This window comes from Lytechinus pictus, chromosome 3, assembly GCF_037042905.1.
Source record: "Lytechinus pictus isolate F3 Inbred chromosome 3, Lp3.0, whole genome shotgun sequence".
Classification (NCBI taxonomy): domain Eukaryota; kingdom Metazoa; phylum Echinodermata; class Echinoidea; order Temnopleuroida; family Toxopneustidae; genus Lytechinus; species Lytechinus pictus.
The window spans coordinates 61,519,297-61,543,177 of record NC_087247.1 but is presented as its reverse complement, the minus strand read 5'-3'; the positions used below and the strand labels follow the sequence as shown (position 1 = coordinate 61,543,177).

Below are 23,881 nucleotides of genomic sequence, written 5' to 3'. Positions count from 1 at the left end.
CGGTTCCATGATTTCAGATTTGGTTCCTCAGCGGATTTCGTTCAGATCATGGCGGCGGAAACATAAAAATGTAGGGGGGGACGGAAAAAGTATTTTCATCCGAATTTTCCGAGTCGGCTGCTAAAAGCTGTTGTTTGTATTTTTTGGTTTACGGGGTAGTCTACACTAACGTCTGTAGTTTTAAGTACATCTTAGGCAGGCGCATTAGAGGATTTTGCACCCCGTGGGCCCTACCTGATTTTGTTGCCATTGTGTACTTTTCGAAAAATGGAGCCCCCATGAACATGAATGATGAACAGGATTGTATCTAAATAAACCTTTTATGCGAGCGCGAAGCGCGAGGTCAAATTTTTGTTAACCTGACCTAAAATGTTGACATTCTAAGCACTTTGGGTCATCAAGCAGGATGGGTATCTATCTTAACAATTGATGTGAACATTTTTGATATTTTGACCTAAAATCTAGACAATGCACTTTTGATAATCATGAACAGAATCTAAACATTTCATGCGAGTGCGTAGCGCGAGCTGAATTATTTTATATATAGATCCGGCCCTAAATTTTGTATTCTAAAGTAATTTTTGTAACCTTGACCGGGATGGGTATTTATCTAAACAATTGATGCAAGCGTGAAGCCCGAGCTAAAAAAAATATTGATTTTCTGACCTAAAATGTTGACATTCTAAGCACTTTTGGTCATCATGAGTAGGATAGGAATATAACTAAACAACAATGTTCGTTATTCCAACCCAAAACTGGACATTCTAAGCACTTTTGTGACCATGAACAGGATGGGTTTCTATCTGAACAATTGATGCGAGCGCAAAGCGCGAACTGAAATTTTTTTGTAATCTGACCTAAACTTGGGACATTCTGAGCACTTTTGGTAATCGTGAACAGAATGGCTATTTAACTAAACTTTTTTTTTATATTCCGACTCAAACTTTTAAATTCTAATACACTTATTGTGACCATAAACTGGATGGATATCTATCTAAACAATTGATGCGAGCGCGAAGCGCGAGCTGAAAAAAAAAGATATTCTGAGCTAAAACATCGGATTCTAAGCACTTTTTGAAACGATGAATAGGAAGGTCATGTTACTAAACAATTGATGTGAGGAGCGAGATGAAAGTAAGTGATATACTGACTTGAAACGGTAACACTTGAGAAACTGTTTTCTGTAATACATGAAGAGAAAACGTATCTCACTACATTTGCCTGTCAAATAATGCTAGCGCATAGCGCTAGCAGATTTTTTTAAATGATATTCAATACTTTTTGTAAGCATAAACAGAATGCAATGGAAACTCGAATCGCAAGCAAAATAATTTGTACATATTGACTTTAAGATTGGATAGGCCTATTCTAAGCTTCATGGTATCCTAATTAGCAGGAAGTGGACGAGGGTGAGGACCTGACGCATATGGCATACCAAAAAATGACGCCATCTCGTACCAGTCGTCTATGGACGTGTGTTTCTAAAACTGCTCAATTGCAGGCCATTATACCCAGGGGGTATAATGATCTCAAGACGGCTTCAAATTGAAGACGTGAAGGCTTCAAATCAGATACATATATATCAGGGGTGTTAAACTGATAGGGAAAGACCACTTGTATGTGCTCTTAAGAACAGTTTTTTGGCGTTTTTGCAGGTTCTTGAGGTAATAGAACAATTTACTGTCATTAAATTTCTTTCTTTACAGATTCGAATATCTTTTCAAGATGATGAAAGAATTAACAGTTGCTGCTCTTGTTATATTGGCTTTATCAAGTGCATTTGCCTCACCTATCCTTGAATCTCAGGTAAGCTATTCAAATTTGCTTCAAATTAAATTAAACTTTGATAAACCATATGTATATATGGATTTCATCAACATCTGGGTTAGTAGAAGAACTCCACTGTGTTTGTTACTGAATATAAATGTCTGTGAAATCTTCTTAATAATACTATATCACAAGAAACACAAAAACCTAGTTACCCCCGTATTAAGCCCGTGTGCAAATTCAAGAGCTTAGAAGTGAATAGGTTAATAAATGATAAAACGTCGATTATTCTTTTTCAAGCTTTGCAACTGGAACATGATTTCCATCACATACATTATGAAATAGGTATGCCGATTGCATCCCTAAGCTGTATGAATATTCATACTGAATATCCACTTTTAATAGCTTCTCCCACACAATTTCACGTTGTTTCTCCTCCTGTTTTAAAGTGACATAAAAACATGACTATAATGTTGCAGCAGGAATTCGAATTGTCTCGAGGTAGAAATTGTCAGGGGAGTGGTTGGTACTAAATGGTAGAAATATATGTCAGATGATGAGTGGTAAAAGCGCCTTACCATTGATGTGGAAATCAAGGGTTTAATTCTTAGCGGAACATCTGAACGAAGTATTTTATCTACATGGCTCTTGTTTTAACTTGTAATTGATAAAAAAATTGTGAGGAATCTAGTACCAACAAGTCTTCGTGTGTCCCGGTTAAGTATTTTTCTAAAATAATCAATGGCTGACGGTAGATGGTTAGGATTTCATCATTTTTTTTTCATTGTCCGCATGTATAATATGCTATATACTATTTTTCTTGTAATTCATATTCTGCTATTTACAGTAATATTTATTTCATTAATCTAAGTTACTCCTAGCCTTGAAAAAATATCCCGTGTGTTTATTTATTGTTAAAAATTGTTGAAGTATTTTATTTCCTAAAGTATTCCGAATACACGTCTATAAAGTTTAATTACTATCGTTTCTTCTCAAATGCTATACATTTTTCTAGCTCCGTTTACAGTCTGATGTCGCCGAACTTATTGCAGATATATTCAAAAATGGTAAGTGATACCATTGCTTTCTGAGTGAAATACAATTTGATCTCAATGAATAGCTCTACCAATCTCTTATGCATATTTTCATTAAAAATATTTAAACATAATTTAACACTGTGAGTACGTTTCATACTATACTTTTATTTTCTATTCGTTTGCGTATAATCACTACCTCGGGTGGATACTTCATAAAAGCTGATCGTAAGGTTTACGTAAGACTGATCATTCTTTGAAGTGCGAAGTCAGCTATACATCATGTAACACAAGAAAGGGTCGTCATTTGTAACTAACACACGGCTTTTGTGAATCACCCTCCAGATCGTAATTACTTTGTTTCTTTTTATTGAGTAGTTTTTTATTGACAACTTCAATTCATATACAAAATAACATAAATATAAATAAAAGTTTGATGTCTTTACAAATTAATGAATACCTTGACAACTCATAAATTAACACTATATTTTTCCTTAAGTGTTATAATAAAACACAATATCAGACAATACATAATTATAAATAACATAGATGATAATAAATGCATTAAGAATAAACTTCTGCGATAAATTCAACATATTCAATTATTCGAGTGTCAAATATTAACATAAAAAAAAGATTTTCCAAATACACAAAAATAAATCATTACTAAAACATGAACGAATTTAAGCCATCAGCATTTACCAAAAAAAAAACGATCGCCTCGGCCTCTTCACTCAGATAATTACTATCCCAACAACAATCTCAGCCCTGGACCCTACCCCCCCCCCCCCCCCGACCCTCCCTAGAACACCCCCATTGCCCCATCGCCTATCCGGTGGAGAACTGGCTCTGGGTTCCTATTAATGGTCTAATATTTAAGTTATCCCATTTAGCATGTTAAGAGAAATGGATTGTAAGAGTCCCCCTCTTTGCTGCCAATTTCTTTTCTTCTCTTTGATCACCTCTTATACTTCGTGACTTCATCATTCGATTCTATTTTTGATGGTATTTAGATTGTCCGACCATTATCTAAATCTTTAGTTTACATTGATATACATAATCCCTTTTATTGGAAACCATCATCATAGAATCCTCTTACATACCAAGAAACCGAACCATCTGATTTTCTAAACGGGAGGATGAAATCCAATTCATAATTTTCGAATTAGATTTGGATGCATATATATAGAATCCAAAGTAATTGAGATTTTGTAAATTAAGATACTCTCAATGCATCACAGAAATATACACTTTGTAGAATTAATATTCATTGCATGTCCTTATCTAATATCCTAACTTGATTAATCAATGAGCACATCGTTGATTATAAAGATCATACAAAAATTATTTCGGTCATTGACACAATTCACTATTCCTGACACAGGTCAATAGCGTTTGACTCAACCAATTCGGGACAAAGTTGGAATCGTAACAAAATAAATGAAATTTTCATTTTTTATATTTCTTTGATATCATATTGCAACCAAGTGTCCGTCAATATCGAAATATTCGTCATGATTATTCTTCGATATTCTTCTTCACGAGAAAAAAGGTTAATCTCATCCGAAGGGCATTCCTTATTACTAGAAATATTTTGTTTCAATGTAATTTCTAAATCATGAAATATCCATATCTTCTATATAATATCCATAAAATGTAGGGAAAATGCACTTTAACATGTACTACTTCTTCTTAAAATTGTCTTGATTTTGTAAAGGACATTTGGAATTGTCTGAGTCAGTGGTAAGACAGAAGACGCCATACACGAGGAAATACCATGTTATGAAATATATTTTGGTGTGTGTTTTGATACAGCAGTCAGTATTTTAATATAATGTCATGTTCAACCTGTTAGATACACTGTATTTCCCGACTACCGATACTCTTCCTTTACCTTTCTCAATACAATAAATATTCATTTTCCATCTTTCTCCTTCCCTCTCAGTTCAAAACGAGGATATATGCAAACACAGCTCTCTATTCCCCGAAAGGGAAAGAAAAATGTCATCCTTATCTCTCGCTAGACCTTATTAAATGAATCATTCACATCAACATACAAAATTGTCTTTTTTCTGGAAATCAGAAAGGCCACTTCCGCAAATGAACCAAATATTAGAAAGGTTGCCTAGGTAGCTTTCATCTTGTTGGCGGTGCACTGGTTATCACAATAAAGAGTAAAACTATTGTGTGATAATCTAGTAACCCAAGGCCCACTTTGAACTTGATCATGTAGGGATGGAATGATGATCTTTATACCTATAGAAAATTGTTTTTATTAAATGCCTCAAAGGGGAGATTTGGGAAGTACTTTTCTACTTTTGGTGAAAAGTATCTTCAACACATTTCTGAGGATAACACGACATCGTTACCTAAGTGATGGCCTGAACGGATTCGTTTTAAAATGTTATTCATCACTTATTCCTACATTCCCCCGTTGATATCCATTCCTTTTCTGCTCTAAAATATGAATGATTTCGACAGAACAATATTGGCAGGAAGCAATTCAATTCCATTAGTGGATCAAATGGTCTTTCTAGTTTTTCTACCAAGAAAGTTAGAATTCACCCAGGTTTTAGTTTCTATATTCCATCGATTCCTCACTATCATCACTACTAAATAGTGAGGAAAATACATATTCATGTAGGGGATATAGTTTTGCTCTGACATTTCCGTTGGGTATAATAATGATAAATCAATGGTAGAGTAGATAATCTAGATGGATCAATGAGATAAGTATGACTTACCTAGTAGGATCTCTAGCGCATATATGTTGATTGATATAAATTTTTACTATGACATATATTTCCATCCTCTCTTCGCTGGAACATTAACAATCTAAGCAATGATGTACTTATTTGTTGATGTATACCTTCCTTGTGTATCATACATATATATTTTGAAAGCGCATTTGCAACCTTAGATTTGATATATTTTTTTACGTGCATTCTTTTAACGGTAAGTTGATGAGTGCGTGACAAATCCTTCTCCTCCTCTTTACAATCTTCGTGAAATGAGCTGACTAGGTCTTCCACAGTCTTCCAGAAGTTAATGAACACTTTGCAATAATTAAATGTTCTTTTTTATCTATATATTTTTTATATTGAATAATCTAAATAGCGCTGTGATATTCGAACCATTGAATAATGGATGCTAAATCAGGGGCGGATCCAGGATTTTCCAAAGGGGGGGGGGGGGCACATTTTCCCGAGGAAATATTTGACAAGCAAGGTTTTCAACCAAAAGGTAAGGACACTTCGTCCACGAAAAAAATTGACAAGCAAAAAAAATGAAGGCCTTCACTTTCAAAGGGGGGAGGGGGCACACTTCTATTTTAACTGCATTTTTGCATGACAAATTTTAATTGTGCCCTCTCAAAGGGGGGGGGGGACACGGCACGGGCCGGCTGTGCCCCCACCCTCTGGATCCACCGATGTGCTAAATGGTAACACATTGTATTGTTTTTGACATGTAAAAGCACTCACCAGCGAAAATAGACACAATGACTCAGATTTCCTTGCCCTTTATAAGTTCAAATTCTTTGACAAATTATTGCTTGTTTTTGGTTAATATTTATAACGATAAACATACATTATTATAGAAAACATATAAACCAATTGCTGCGTATCTAGATTTACAGATTGTTATAATTATGTGGTTTATTATTTGGACATTTTCCCGAAATATTCTAAACAAAGTATAACAAAATTTAATCAACATTGACGTAGGTATTGGTGTGTGTGGTTCTCATGCAACTTCGACCACCACACCTCCTGTAAACACACACACCCACAGGGCCACCCTCAATCGAACACACACACATTTGTATTGCTACAGATCGAGGGAAACGTATATATTGTTCCTCAGACAGTCAACAGATAAGGCACATATCCTTTGTTCGATATTCTAAGAGAAGAGGCAAGCTTTCAAGTACGATTGTTCTTATGAATTTTTTTTGTGTTCTGTCCTGGGGCTAACGGTGAACAAATTGAGTCACAGTTTGAACGACAATGAGACGCGTAACAATATTTCGGAGATGTTTCTCCCGATTTTCTATCTTCTTGAAAAAAGAGACCTTCTTTTTAGAAAAAAATGAGAAGGAAATGTAAAATAGATTGTAAGTTCTCTTTGTCTAGCGATGCATATTTCCAATAGTCTCGTAGTTTCGTATATCTATGAATTAAGTTAAAATAATATCTGCGTATGATGAAAGCTATCCTTGTAACTCGACTTAATTCAACTCAATCTCTAACCCAGTTTCTTCTTTATCAATACGCAAAGAATTTGCTTTTGTTTGACATTGTTTTTGCTGAGGATAATAATTATGTATCCACTGTAATAATAAAACTATATCAGCATTTGCTTATTTGTCTCTTTGGTGTGTTTGGCGTGAATGTGAAGGATATATCTGGATCCAGAATTTCGTTTATTCAATGTATGTGTGTGTGAGAGAGGTGTGTGGTATGGTCTGAGAGTGAGGGTGAGGGTGTATTTGTGTATATTTTGTGTGGTAATATTGACATGCAAGATGTTCTTAATAAGAAATAAATGTTACATTGCTTATTCATGAACAGAGGTACTGAAATGCTTTAAACACGCAGAAATGATCACGACGATGTGTGCTATGATTTGTAGATGACATTTAAAGCTTGGCTTTGATTTTGACTCTATCGACCTCACATTATTGGATTGACTCTGTCCGATGGAGACTATCGTTAATCTAGCAGGCAATATCCTTCAAGCATTTAAAGACGACGCTCTCTAGTCAAAGGAGGATACTCCCACCATCATGAACATTAACCATATTAGATTGTACCAACATTTAAATTGATATGACCATAAAAAAGTATGATAAATAACAAAAAAAAATTGAGCTCTCATGTGCTTGATTCTGTAAGAAATGCATACCTGCCGTCTTTTATGCCTCCACCCTTTACTACGATGGTTTCCATAGCCGCTATGGAAACCTTCGTAGGAAGGCATAGCCGAAATGTTAAGAAGAATGATAGAAAAATAATAAACAGATAACGGAATAGCAGAGAGACTTTCGTCGATGAAGTTGTGAAGAAATCTTATTAATGTTTGGTACAATTTCCTATTAACTTGTCTAGCTATTCTCTTTTCTCAAAGATACAACATCTAACTTGTGGTCATGCACGCTTAAGATGAAATTGTAATGTTTATTTTTTTATATATTATTGTGGAAATGAATGATTTGATTTGATTTGAATTGAATTAAAAATTGATTGCGGTAAAATAATGAGTTCCCACCCTCTTCAATTTGATCAAATTTCAAGGAACTCATATCATAATATGTTTTACCTTTCCTTTCCTAAATTTATTTATTCAAATTGAACTTGTGACCACACAATGCACCACCATATTGCTTTATTCATTTTGCTTCGTGATTATAATATACAACGATATATGATTTAAAGTTATATGGATCAAGGGCACTCAATACATACACTGCGATGAAAAAAATCCTTATTCTACATAGCGATGACATAATGACGAGCAATTTGAAATAAATAGAGAAGCAAAAATTTAGTTACTCTTTGGGGTATCTTTATCTGAATAAACATGTCAGGGAGAAAATACAATCTTGTCTAAACGACATTTGTATTTCCTGTCATAAAAATTATGTAAATGGCATTTGTTTAAGAGATTTAATATTATAAGAAACAAGACAATAAACATGGTAGCGTGCTGTGCGGTCGTCTACCCTTTTGTGAGTTTGGACGACACATTTTTTTTTCAATAATCATATGATGGTGTTCTAAAATTGGATTTGTTCAGTTGTTTAACACGAAGTACACATCCAATCAGACATTACTGCAAAGGAACTATTTTCATCCAAGCTCTAATAATGTATCAAAAAAGAAGGTTCCTTTATATCATAGTCTGCAGCAATTATTCTGTAAAACGCTTTTACGCGTACAAAGGCTTTACAAAAGCAAACATTACTTTATACGTAATTCGACAAAGAATAATGTGCGAAAATGACCAACGAAGTTTATGTATGGGATGTCGGATTGGTTCATAATACGGAAACTATTATAGGTCGTAATTGAACGTTTATAACATAGACAACCATTAAAAAATGCACAAGCTTTTCGGTATATCAGATAACCCACTGTGAGATATTCTAAATGGGTATTTATTCAGTTTTCGTCTTAGTGTATTGTTTAGGCAAAAAAAATAAATCTAAAAGGGTGGGTGCCGTTACTGGAATGAATGTAAGGATATTGTTTTTTAATGTCGATACCTTCACACTCAACAGCTACTCATTTTAGATCCTCGCCATGTTGGAACATATTCATCCAAACTAAATTCTACAGTACCAGTATATAAACATGGTCAAAAGCAAAGGTGGAAGTTGCAATTACACTTGACTAGGATGCATGAAAGCCCCCTAAATACTTTGATTTTGCCGGGGGGGGGGGGGTCGAATTCAGATCTGCAGTATAATCCAGGTAGCAGTCAAGAATTGTATTTCTAAGAACCATGTGTAACCCATGGCTCTGTTTTCCCTGTTGCTGCACCTGCCACATTTGTCCATTATGGACCACAAAGTGACTGCTAAGCAACACTTACAATGTGATATTCAAATGTGATAGAGGGAAAATCTTTCTCACTCTTCGAGGTCCCTTGTCTATAAACTGTTCTCCATCACAAGCAAAGAAGTATGATTTGACAAATTTCACTTGGTTCCTCTGAAACCATTGAGTAATCATAAGTGTGATTGTGCCACACGACAGAAACGCCTTTTAGTGAAGATGTTTAATCACGTGATCATTCCCAAAGAGCAAAGGGATAGATAGCTCTGAGCTTTGAACAGTTGAATGGTCTCTCGTGTCTTTTCACGTAAATAAATGTGTTAACCCCACCCTCCCGTCGTAAGAATACATGGATCAAATACTTTTTACATTTTCAATTCCGGCTTTGATGAAGGATTTAAGCTCTCACATTATCCCTCGTACAAGCGTCTTTCTTGTATCATATAAGCTTGTGAAAATAAACATCTTTTACAATTTTGTATTTATTTCGGAAATTAGTTAAAAAACCGAAAATAAAAAAAGTTATTTTTGTTTTAGTTTTAACAGTATGTTCCTCAAGCTGAGCACGGTAATACACGAAGATGACTGGAAACTACTTTAGTGACTGAAAGCAACATTAACCTAACATTTTAATTGCTAGTTATTCATAATTATATTCATCCTAGTAATCAAAGAGTAGAAGTGATATTTATCCATAATCGATTAATCAATAAAAATAAAAACCACAATACTAAAATTTTCCATGTTGCATTCAAAATCACAATTACAAATACTTTTTTATGTTTGCCAACCGGCGAATATTATTTTCTGTCCTCCTTATAAAATATGTCATCTATAAATCTGTATTCTGATTTCTTTTTACGGTATATGTGCTTGAGACGGTGCACGGTTATTTTTTTTTTCTTAATTCCAATAAACCTTCTATCCCCATGTATTTTACCAATTAATTGCAATTTCAATCTAGAAAACAAGAATGATAACTACAAAAAATGAAATCTATTATAGCACATCGATGAGTTGCATTGGGAATATAGTTCGTTGACATGAGTCGGTGTTTACTCACGAGACGAAGAGCTCATCATCGTTCATTTGCAGATAATTTCAATCTGTGCTTTACAACTTGTCCCCAAGAGAACTTGAGTTTAATTGTATTAGGGTACTGGTTATGACAATGTCAGTGACTAACCGGGTAGCATGCATTCAGGGTAGCATGATGATGCGTGCTCTTGATGCATCACGCTCATTGACAGTCATTTTATTTTCTTATCGATACTGTTCCTTAATCTATACAATTTTTAAATTGATTTCAAAATCATTCATGAAACCAATGATGATGTAATGGATAATGATGATGACCACGATCATAATAATCATATTGGTGATGAGAGTAGTTAAATGAATGTTATGAATGATACCACATTTCTCATCGTTTAAATCATACTATAGGAGGATTGAAAAGGAACAAATCGCCAAACTTTACAGCTAAATTGGCACAGATGCACGCCATAGGAGGAATGGGAAAGCGGACTATAGAAAAAGAAGGTAACCAAATCTTTCTTGTGATTACCATCATGAAACTTGCTTTACAGTATGACCTGTTCTGTTTTCTGTATTTTTCATATATTATTATAAGTGTTCATGTTTTTTTTTAATTCTGCATAGTTGTAACGAAGGAATTAAACTGAATCATACTAAAACCACGTTATTCCTGTTCTCTATTTGACCCAGGATCTATCATTTCAATCATGTCTATAATATCCAGGTTGAGTAGGAATTGTCATTGATTAAGATTATTCTAACGTATATGCGTATTCCGTTAAAATGACGTAAGTGATTAATGAGCACCATGTTGCTATTGAGGCGTTCCATAACAATAAGCACCACCACAAACCAAACCAAGAATAGTATCATACACACACCACCCCCCCACACACACACACACATATATATATATATATCAGAAATGCGAAACATATGATATTCACGTGGGATACGAACCCACGTGAATATCATCATTTGTTTCGCGTTTCTGATATCTTATTATTGCCAATACGTGGAAAATAAAGATATATATATATATATATATATATACAGTGCGTCCCAGAAAAAAGAAAACCGTAATTCAGTGTATTTTGGGGCATCATGAGATGTACATCAATAAAGAGCTATGTTTCCCCTCTTTTATTTGAAGTCTATCCCAACGTTCATAATGCCTGCATGATTGAGTTATAACAAAATGAAAATGTTCTAGTAAATTTTCATTTGCACGAACAAATTGCGATTTTAAGTGAGTTTTTCTGGCTATTACTGCTATTCGGAAAAAAGTTCATAACTTAAATATCCATTTTGTCATCTTTCTTATGAGACCTTGTGCGTAAAATACGGTCAAGAAAAAGTGGCATGAAAACATGCTTGATTTCTACCTTTGGACGGATCATTGAAAATTTATGCATATTTCTTAGGCATAATTCTTTTTTTTACTTGTAAAACGTAAATATAGGGTATTTATATTGCGCACATATCCACCTTGTTAGGGGCTCAAGGCGCTCCTATATTACCCGGCTAAGCTAGGCGTTCATAGCGCACACAGCTTTTTAAGGAATTACTTCCTACCGGTACCCATTTACCTCACCTGGGTTGAGTGCAGCACATTGTGGATCAGTTTCTTGCTGAAGGAAATTACGCCATGGCTGGGATTCGAACCCACGACCCTCTGTTTCAAAGTCCGAAGACTAATCCACTGGGCCACAACGCTCCACACTGAAGAGAGAAAAGATCAAAATTATTAGACGAGGCAGGGGCAGCGGAATATTGGATGGGGGGGGGGTGCCGGCGGCCTTCTTAAAGGAAAATAAACATTCCGAGTCAAACATGGTTTTCTCCTCTACACTTATAAAAAGTTATGTACCCTTTTTATGCTTCACCCCGACCGGTCGCAACCCTTCAAACATGTTCCGCCTCCCATGTGAAATGTAGCAACGAACGAAACGAACGAGAGAAGTTCGAGATAAAAAAATAGCAAATAGGTAACCATTACAAAATTGAATTCCCATAGCTATAGACTCCAGCCCGCATCAATGAAGGGCTTTCATTCTCTGGCCGGAAAGCATTCCACGTTAACCTATTGTCTCCTGCTTTGTTTGGGGAAATCGAAATGCTTGTTTTTCAACGATCCGTCGAATAGGTAGAAATCAAGCATGTTTTCATGCAGGATTTTCTTAACTTTTCGTCAATCACATTTTACGCATAAGGTCTCATAATATGAGCGATTACAAAATGGATGTTTGAGTTAGCAAATTTGTTTTCGAAAGAAATAGCAGTAAAAGCGAAAAAAAAACTCACTTAAGGACGTTCCACAGTTATGTTTGTGCGCATCATGATCTGCGCATATTTTACACTCTGCGCGCTGACGTCACAATGGATGAACTGGTGATTTAACCAGATGTAGGTGATGTGAGCTGATTTTTCTCCTTAGCTGCACTAACTTCAGATCTGATTTGTTATTTTATATGAAGCTAATAAACTAGAATTATTCCATGGACCATTTTTTTTATTCCTCTACAATTTCAAAATAGTTTCTCTGTAGTGCTGCAAAGTATGATGAATATGACCCCGAGTTTGAATAAATGGAAAAGTGGTTCGAAACTTTTCCTCACATAGATACAAAGCTTTTGGCGCGTTTTCGGATGTTTTAAGAAGCATATTTGCTCTAATAAGAGTGCTGATAGTTTGAAAACAAGCACATGAACCAATATTTTTTGTATGTGTGACCTCTTCGGTATACCTTCCTCTACAACTTTGCAAAGTTTGGTGAAAATGACATGGGTTTTTAATAAAGTGCAGCATTTCTTTTACTTCTCAAGTTTGTTATTGAAATTTGAAATGTTTGACGTTGAGTATCTTTCCCGCAATTTCTGAGAACTGAGAGTGTTGTTAGACTTTAATAAGCAAACAATTGACAGCAATATAAATAAATTATTCATTTTACGGTTACAATTATTAATCATATTACAAAATTTGATGAAATCATCACGGATTTTGACTGAGTAATATATCTTTAAACTCATTGTTGTGATCTCGTGAGGTCTAAATATGCCAAATACTTTTGGATGCACGATAAAATTCTTATTAACATCATCCATTTTGGGTTAACTTTGAAGCTCTATAGCAAAAAATCAAGCACATGGACCCATGTTAATTTTTGTATATTTGGAATATTCAGGTGCTAAAGTATCTTTGTGCAAAGTATGATGAAAATGACATGGATTTTCAATGTTTGGAAGCAAGACTGCGGAACTACTCGCATTTTAGACGGAATATCAACCGACTTTTGCTTGTTTTAGCGCATTTTGGGCTGTTTCAAGCCAACTCGCAATATTTTGGACACTGATAATTTGAAAACGAGCACATGGACCCCATAGTTTAAATGTCTTAACTTCTTCAGAATATATTCCTCTACAAATCTAGAGAGTATGATGAAAATGACATGGATTTTGAATGTTTGGGAGCGGAACTACGGAACCATTTGTATTTTAGACATTTTGGACGGTATTATCAGACTTTTACTTAATTTCGGCGCATTTTGGGCCGTTTCAAGCCAGCTCGCAACATTTTGGACACTGATAGTTTAAAAACGAGCACATGGACCCCATATTTTTAATATTTCAACGTCTTCAGAATATATTCCTCTACAAATATAGAGAGTATGATGAAAATGACATGGATTTTGAATGTTTGGGAGCAGAACTACGGAACCATTCGTATTTTAGACGGCATTATTAGACTTTTGCACGTTTCCGGCTCATTTAGGCGATTTTCAAGCCAACTCGCAACAGTTTGGACACTGATAACTAAAAAACGAGCACATGGACTCTATATTTTTTATGTTTTAACGGCTTTAAAATATATTCCTCTACAAATTCAGAGAGTATGATGAAAATGACATAGATTTTGAATGTTTGGGAGCGAAATAGGGAACCATTCGCATTTTAGACATTATTATTAGACTTTTGCACGTTTTCGGCGAATTCGGCGCACTTTAGGCGATTTTCAAGCCAAGTCGCAACAGTTTGGACCCTGATAACTAAAAAACGAGCACATGGACCCTATATTTTTAATATTTTAACGGCTTTAGAATATATTCCTCTACAAATTTTGAGAGTATGATGAAAATGACATGAATTTTGAATGTTTGGGAGCGAAATACGGGACCATTCGCATTTTAGACGGTATTACTAGACTTTTGCACGTTTTCGGCGCACTTTAGGAGGATTTCAAGCCAACTCGCATCACTTTGGACACTCATAGTTAAAAAACGAGCACATGGACTCTATATTTTTTATATTTTAACGGCTTTAGAATATATTCCTCTACAAATTCAGAGAGTATGATGAAAATGACATGGATTTTGAATGTTTGGTAGCGAAATACGGGAACCATTCGCATTTAAGACGGTATTATCAGACTTTTGCACGTTTTCGGCGGCGCATTTTAGGCGATTTTCAAGCCAACTCGCATCACTTTGGACACTCATAGTTAAAAAACGAGCACATGGACTCTATATTTTTTATATTTTAACGGCTTTAGAATATATTCCTCTACAAATTCAGAGAGTATGATGAAAATGACATGGATTTTGAATGTTTGGGAGCGAAATTCGGGAACCATTCGCATTTTAGACAGTATTATTAGACTTTTGCACGTTTTCGGCGAATTCGGCGCACTTTAGGCGATTTTCAAGCCAAGTCGCAACAGTTTGGACCCTGATAACTAAAAAACGAGCACATGGACCCTATATTTTTGATATTTTAACGGCTTTAGAATATATTCCTCTACAAATTTTGAGAGTATGATGAAAATGACATGGATTTTGAATGTTTGGGAGCGAAATACGGGACCATTCGTATTTTAAACGGTATTACTAGACTTTTGCACGTTTTCGGCGCACTTTAGGAGGATTTCAAGCCAACTCGCATCACTTTGGACACTCATAATTAAAAAACAAGCACATGGACCCTATATTTTTAACTTCCCTACACCTTCGATATGCATTCCTCTACAATTTAGCCGAATTTGATGAAAATGACATGGATTTTGAAAAAAGTGCAGCTTACAAAATACTTTTTTAATTTTTTAATAGATTCACGTCTTTGAAGATCTGTTTTTTCCGAGTTTTTGCACCATTTTTGCCAAATGAGGGCGCTGCTGACTCCAAATAGATATAGTTTTACCAATTAAAATACTTTCTCTTACTTTGGTATCTACTTAGTTACATATTCTGAAAGTTTGATGAAGTTTGATGCGTTATCCACTGAGTAAAGATGACTTAAACTCATTTGGTGAATTCGTGAGGTCTAAGAGAGGCATAATTCTCTTGATTGCGCAACATTTCATATCATTCAAATACGGCGACTTTGAAGACCCGTAGAAAAAAAATAAGCACATGACCCTATATTATCTTTTGCATTTTAATAATGCATAGATACCAAAGTAACTCTCTGCAAAATTTGGTGAAAATGACATGGACTTCATTTTAACTGTGGAACGTCCTTAAAATCGTGATTTTCTTGTGTAAATGAAAATTTACTAGCACCTCTTTTTATTGTTCTAACTCAGTCATGCGTGCATTATGAACTTTGAGATTGGCTTCAAATGTACATCTCATGAACATGATGAAGTGATATTATGATCATGATAGGAAAAATCCCACTGAATCACGGTTTCTCTTTTTTCTGGGACGCACTCTCTCTCTATATATATATATGCCTATAGTTTGACAGTGACCTCGTAATTTTCTGTCAAATCGAGACATTTTGTTTAAGATTCGACCAAGAAGAAATGTGTTCTTATAAACTAGTTTATTTTCATTTACTCCTTCCATGTTTGGGACATTTCTTTATTTGGTCTGAGATCAAGTTCATATCAAAAATCATTTACGTCGGTTGACTTCAAACGAATAGATGACTCGCAGCTGCAACAGCACCCAATAAGACAGAGCTTAACAATGTTTGTAGGATTGATTTTTACAATTGATCGTATAAATTATTCGTACAATCAATCGTAAAAACTCATGATCAGTTGCTACACTTTGAGTTAGGGCATCTAGATCCCAACCTTATATGAAGCATACTCAAATAGGCCAAGAGACAGATTAAAAAAGGGGAAATATGATTATGTGATACTTATTTATAGTGTTAAGAGAATAACCATCCTGTTGAGTTTTCTTGTCTGCTGTTAGCCAGATGGCTCAGATTTCGATTGTGCATCCTCCTCGATTTTTTTTTCTGATAGCAAAAAAAATGTATGGTATAGATATAACCATGTAAACCACTTCTTTTACTAGCTCGCGTCGAAACCTATAGTTGGAAAGGGGGGTCATAAACAGAACTTCATTTATGCTGCTTCTTTGATTGATAAGGAAAAGCAACAAAAAAAGGACCTCTTCCAAAAAATCAGACTACTCGATTTTGCAATCCCGTTATTTTTCGAGGACCTTTGATAATTAAAGCATAATTAGTTTTTGTGAAATACTATCAACCAGAGAAACGTTTACAGATTCATATATAAAGTCTGAAAATGGAAATGTGATTTTTTTGCTTTCCTTAAAACGCAATTATGGTACCCCTGTACATACGGTTCTTGTTGCCTTTCTCATTAAGTGTATTTCTGAAACCTTACTAATTACTTTGAAATCATACCGACCAAATCCTTCATCTAAATAATCTTCTATGAATAAAATACGCATTTGCTAATTGGTATTCTTTTATGTTCGTTGTACTGCAAATAAATCGTCAAACTTTCATTATAAAATATTAAACAACCACTTCTATTCGTTTTTGTCTAAATAAACACCCGTTTTCTTTTTCAGATATAGCTAAAAACCTCCGGTTGCTGAGAGCCTTAAGTAATGAGTTTGATCTCAGTGATACGAAGTCAATACAGAACAGAAGGCCGAATCTCAATCAGGATGAGCTTTATGAAGAAGATGTCCATCCATTTCACGAAGGCAAGTATGAAAAGAGAACTAGAATGACTTAGCACTAACAACAGGCTTTGTAAATTGAGGAATATTTTTAACTTGAACATAGTCCCTTCAATGAAATAATAATTCACTCCATGTATAGGCCAAAATGTAAGAAAAAAGGTTTTTCTAGGCAACTCGGGATAAAAATAACAAAGTGTGAATTTCTTAAACTGCCGCGTCATCGAGTTTCTCGCTGAATCGTCGCAACGACGCAGTGTTAACATTATAGTACATTTTCTCCTCCCCCCCCCCCCCTCTCTCTCTCTCTCTCTCTCACTCTAATGGGGTGGTGTAACATCGGAAAACGATTTCATACTAAGAGGAATCGTGCAACGTGTGAAAGCGATATATATTTGTTAATGAAATGTCTAAAATTCTAAAAGATCCCAATGAGCAAAAGGCATTTCTACGCTTGTCGAATATTGAAAATGAAATTGTAACCAGTTATTCATGGATATATCGCCATAGTTATGGCTATATCTCCATATACATACGCACACACCCTCCCAATATACACAAAGCAAATAACACTGTCATATGCACATAATAAAGAACTGCAATTAATTCTTTCGTTTCTTGTCTATTAAAGCATAACCGAATGAAAAACTTTGCTTTGTGATTTGTTGCTCTGTTTGGTCTACATCTGAAACTACTATACGCCACTGCCACTCACCCTATTCACGCACATCCACGCTTACATTGTGCGCCTAAACACACACATATTCACGTGAATCCTTACGGAGCACTAGAAACCAATGTTCTAAAGGATTTTCATTTGTACCCAATTATCACTTAAAAGCAATACACCCACCCTCCCAACTTGCACACACACACACAAAATTTAAAACCACACATGCACATACTCTAAGTACACCAAAAGTCCCTGAGATATGACAAGATTATGGATTTTTTTAAATTAAATATAATATCGACTGGTAATCCCAAATTATTACCTAACGATCTTAATATCTTACTAAGGATGTCTTCTATCTACCTAGGATGTCTACGTATCTCATGAAGAAAGCATATTCAACATAGCCCCATTTACAGTGTCCTTGATATCTTGAATTTTTTTGGGGTTATATTATTTCTAATTCACTTTTGTTTTTTATATTTCTACATTGTAAAGCGCTTTGATATAGATATCATGAAAAGCGCTATATAAGACTAAATTATTATTATTTATATTCTAAATCCCCCTTTCACTCATCCTTCCACGCCTGTCAACCATAATAATTAATGGAATATATTATCAACACACAGTTTATTTTAGCTTACAGAATTTATCCTTTCCATCAAAGAAGCTATTGTGGTGCCTACGCTTTTTACTACTTTCATTCACATACACGCCAGGTTTATTAGAGAATGACATCAATGCTCGATATTGGAAAATTAACTCACCATGACTATTTTTCAATTCATGTAGCGAATTCTCAAAATAAATGCGATGTTTAAAATGGAAGTATAAATGATAATCGTTAAGGTAATGGGAATAAGAAGAAAAAAAAGCAAAGCGCCAGAAGATGCGTCTGCATGAGATAACGTTAAGCCAACGACACCCCTCCCCCCTCAACAAAAAAATGTGCTGTTAAAAATCAATTATCGAATAATCATCTGAATTTCTTTCAGGAGAATAAGTAATTTTTCCCTTTTTAAACTATGTTGCACAGACAGTGCCTGAAAACATGCAGGAATGAAAAATTTCTGCTCTTCATCAAAGATAATCTAAGGAATTTATTTTTCGAACTGAACATAACTCAGAGAAGGTCATTGTGAAAAACTGTCGATTATATTTATTGAAAAATGTGAGCATGAAAATATGATTGAAAATTTCGCCAACGATCTTGGTGATGGAATGTTGGACAGGTATAAACTGAAATATATGTTCCTTCCAGTTATGTCGAGACATGTTCATCGAAGTCGTCCGTATGATTTAGACTTCAATTGAACTGCACAAAATTTATATTAGACTAGGAAAGAAAACAAGTTTATTTATGAAAGAGGACATTTGGATGATTATTGGGTATTATGCTGTATTCCGTATTGGAACCTAACCTTCATCTGGTGTACTTGCTGGTGGATTCGGACGCCTGTAATTGAAAAAGCGGATGTTTCTCCCCCTTTTTTTCACGGAGTGTACAGAATTATGTTTACCCTCTAGTTGAGGCGGGAACGTTATAGAATCTTTGCAGCTCCTTTTTGGAAAAGGTCAGCATTGATATTGGGAACTCAGAACCATCATCCAAAGATAGTCATCATCATATTAGACCCTGTTAGAGGGACATCCCGACCAATCTCAACAAGTTTTTTGTTCGGGTAATTGAGGGATTAGTTGTGTCATGTCTCGGAAGAAAAATCATCGTCTTACGTAGAGAAGGTTTCTTGATAGATCAAAGCACTTTTCTATGTGTAAGTTCCTATACCACCATTTGGCTAACTGGAAGGATTTACTAAGCATACTTAATGCCGTAGTATGTAATGCCGATGTGAATATACTTTACGTATATGTGTACAGTTGGAAGAAAAACGACAAGTGAAGAACAAGTATAATAGTAAAACAGAGGCCCAATCATCCACTATATTATCAAGAATATTTGTCTTCTTGAACTACGAATTGGATGTTATCTTTGATATGCACCAAGAATGTATGAAAACTGCAGTATTTAATATTCTTGTCTAATCTAAATGTCAACACATTTTAATTAGCAGGCCATGCCTGATTAACCTATGTATTTGTTTATGTCCAGATGTAAATGATCATTCATGCGAGAACGAGCTATTCTAATCAATAGACAAACACCAAATGGACCTATATTCTTAAACTGGAAGGATGCACTTAAATAATATTTCCATTTTCCCACTGATCTCGAGATATTGATAAAGTGATTGGAATTATGCCAGCTGTTGTCAATGGAAAATAGCAGGATTGTTCATTCTCTAACGGGTTAAACGTCCCTTTTGCATTGGAGTAAGCAATATCAGTAGTTATATCATCATATTGGTAATCATTTTCTTGGCTGCCATTTCCAAAGGATGTATCCCGTTATTCTCCTATACTCCTCTGGATTATATCTTCATTTCAACAGTAGATGATATAGGCCTATTGCCGAGAGGGTTTCTAATCCCCTATAGATCACGAAAATTAGGTAAGTTTCGGTGCTATCTGCTTTTTCCGAAAGGTTTTAATCTGTTTTTATCATCTCTGCTACACATATTTAGATAAATGGCACTGCCACAGTTCTTTTCCCGTATACAATATATTTTTTTTAGAGATGGAAGGATAACTTTTGCCCTTTTTCATTTTTCTATTGAAACTTTTGCCCCGTTCACATTTCAATCATTATGACGTGAAAGATCAAATCCACCCTCATAATACCTGATGTAATTCAAACAGAGGGGTAAAACAATGTAAATAGATAGATATCACAGATATCAATAACTCATGTAATCACGAACAAAACATAATTCTGTTGGAGAGGAATTTTCTTTTTCTGCGAAGTCTGAAGAAGCATAATGATTCATTTTTTCATGGATTCAATATTGAATCATTTCTGCCAATTACAAAATTGCCGTTTTCCCCTTGCCCACAAGATCATATTTAGAAAAGACATACTCTATTGAAGATGAGAATGGTAGATGATAATATTTGTTGTGGCCCTGTCTTGTCTTTCCTTGTAATCATCACTTTTAATACGTCGTTTTTCTGTCCCCGCCGGTGGTATTTTCGTCCCAAATTGCAGCCTACTCGTACTTGTCCGTTCCAATTTGCTGCTAGTTTTGAAACGGTCACGATCGACCGCTCTCCTCATCGCTCCAATAGTCTTAAGTCACCCATTATACCTTTGCTGAGAAGGACGACCAGCCTTTTGTTTGACCATGTCCTTTCATCATTGCACATTGACGTGATTAATTTCAATTGCTTCATATCTACCATTGATAACTACCATTTCTGTGCTAATACCGGTTTATAATACCGTTAGGAATTGTTTGTACACCGGAGGTTGTACATCTTATCTATTCAAAACAAAAAATAAAATGTTAGTCTTATCCTGCTCAATTTTAGACTATTTTAAAAAAAGTTGTAAAATCATTTGTGTTTTAACTCTGAACACCAGAACCATGAGAACTGTAGAAAATGTAGACATTATTTTGAAAACAGCTCTTTTCATTTGAAGTACCTTGTACAACGACAACTCTTTAATCCCTTTTTAAAAATTCTTTCCAGTTTTAACCTCCCTCTCTCTTGTTTTAATCCCCACCCTCTGTCTTCATATATATAGCCCCTTATTACTCTCTTCTCTCTTGCCTTTTCCTCTCCTTTTTCTATTTTTTTCTCATCTATACTATAATTTTGTTCATATTTCTCATATCCTTCAATCTCCATATCTGCATCTCTCATTCTCACTTCCTCTCTCTCCCGTATTCCTCATCTCCCTCCTTCTCTCTCTCCATTCCCTCCATTTTGTTGCGTATATTTGGTCATTGACGAACGAGGCGCGGTGTTATCAAACTACATGTCGGCCGCTGTACTCAATACCAAATTAGATTGATTGTGTTCGGTGGGGACGGATCACTTCCGATTCATAACCAGCTATAAGAAAGTACTAAAGACCTTTCTGATATAACATGATACATGCTGCTTTCGATTAATATCCCTCTCTTTTGCTATTATCCCATATGAACGGTTCCCTTTGCTTAACCCCTCAAATTATGTACGAAATAGAGAAATATAAGATGTCCCCTATTATCTTTCTAATTGATTTTTTTCTTAATTTTCATTTATTGTTATTATTACTGGTACATGAATACAAATTAATTTGGCCACCTTGTTATTCATATAATAGCAAAATACTTTAAATAAATTTATTTAGATTAAGAGATATCACGTATTTCACCGAAATATTTGAGAATAAGAATACATCATTTCATATTTTTTACTATTTCGCATTCTGTCAATGAAACTACATTACTGAGTGTGTTCTTAGTAATGTTTTACGTGGGAGATCCACCAGAATCAAATTTATTCATAGAGTTTATGAATTCAAATCTATGAAGGAATTGGACACGAAATCCCCGCCTGTTTCTTAGGATTTGATTCATCTGTATTGTGGAAGAACGAATAAGAAAGTAAAAAAGATAAGTCATTTTGACATGCTTATCACGTTCCAATCCATGTACCACTCTATTCAACCATCAACAAGTTTGAATGAAATTCCAACTACATCGTTTATTTCTCCCTCATTATTGCACTTCCTCAAATAGAACGAACTATATGTACAAATCAATAATCCATAAAAAGGGTAAAATGGGATTTGGGATTTATGTCCTCTTTTTCCAGCTAAAAGGAATATAACAAGAATGTAAAAGTCAATGAATAATTTTGACTGACAAATCGGTATGATTTTGTGTTTAATATTCATACTTCATCAGTATCATAGTAAACCGGGGAAGCATAGAGATGTAATACGACTGCATAAAGAAACGACATAATAATATGAGACTCAGACAGTGTATTTTAAAGTTATGAAACTTAGTATAAGGATAACCAAAACAAAAATCACATTGGCAGGAGTGTGAGACATTTGTCTTTAGTATTGACTATTGTTTAAAATATCAATAATCATTTACTATTGAGTCACGAGTATTTACCCTTCATGTTTGTTTTAATATTGATATTTGTTTTATATCATGCAACACACGGAACAACATGGATTGAATAAAGAAATATACACTGCTAGAAAATTTATCCTTAAAATAAAAGAAGTTCCTGCAGCAGAGTCTCGTGAACACATGTAATCTTACCAGATTGCGTAATGTTACATTATATCATGTAAAATTACAGGAATTGATATTTGGTGTATGGAACCTGACAAATTTCCTTAAATAAAACACCCTTTTCCCCTTTTTAAACAGACCTGTTATATTAAATTGCAGAAAAATTCCTGTTTTATGAATTTATAATGTAGAATGATTCTGTTATTGCTTTCTGCAAAATCTTGTTGTTGTTTTTCTGTAAAATCAGTTTTTTTAACAGTATACGATAGTTACTATTCCAACGTTTAAGGTATAGACATACTATGAAATATTATGTGTGAATCTTTATAATGGCATTATACCCAGTCCCCAGGTTATTCAGAAAAGGCAAAATATAGGCAGTAATATCAGTTGGCATCATCATAATTCTCGGAAATTTATCTATTTTGAGAATAGTGCTTTCTGATTAATATTACCTCCATTATCTTTGAACATAACGCGCGATTTTTATGTTACATCCACTGATCTGAAGTGGTTCCGGGCCTTTATTATTACTTTTCATTCATGGCAGGGGGGGGGGGCTCGTATACACATGTCAACAGATAAAGCATTCGGTCGACTTGCACTTCCCCTTTGTTTGGTTGGCCTATTATGTGAATGAATATGATAACAAAGATCAGGGTCCCGTAACACAAAGGTTAGCGAATGATCGCTAATTTTATTTTCACGATTGATTGTACACTGTA

General features: G+C 34.8%; 1 protein-coding gene across 1 annotated transcript; it reads left to right on the top strand.

The window, feature by feature from the left end:
- Positions 1–1,708: 1,708 nt before the first annotated feature.
- Positions 1,709–17,395, top strand: LOC129256172 (uncharacterized). Its single transcript, XM_054894436.1, has 4 exons — positions 1,709–1,806; positions 2,783–2,834; positions 10,805–10,900; positions 17,226–17,395. Exons 1-4 carry the CDS (start codon positions 1,726–1,728, stop codon positions 17,393–17,395), a joined length of 399 nt encoding a protein of 132 aa, XP_054750411.1. The 5' UTR covers positions 1,709–1,725.
- Positions 17,396–23,881: the final 6,486 nt, after the last annotated feature.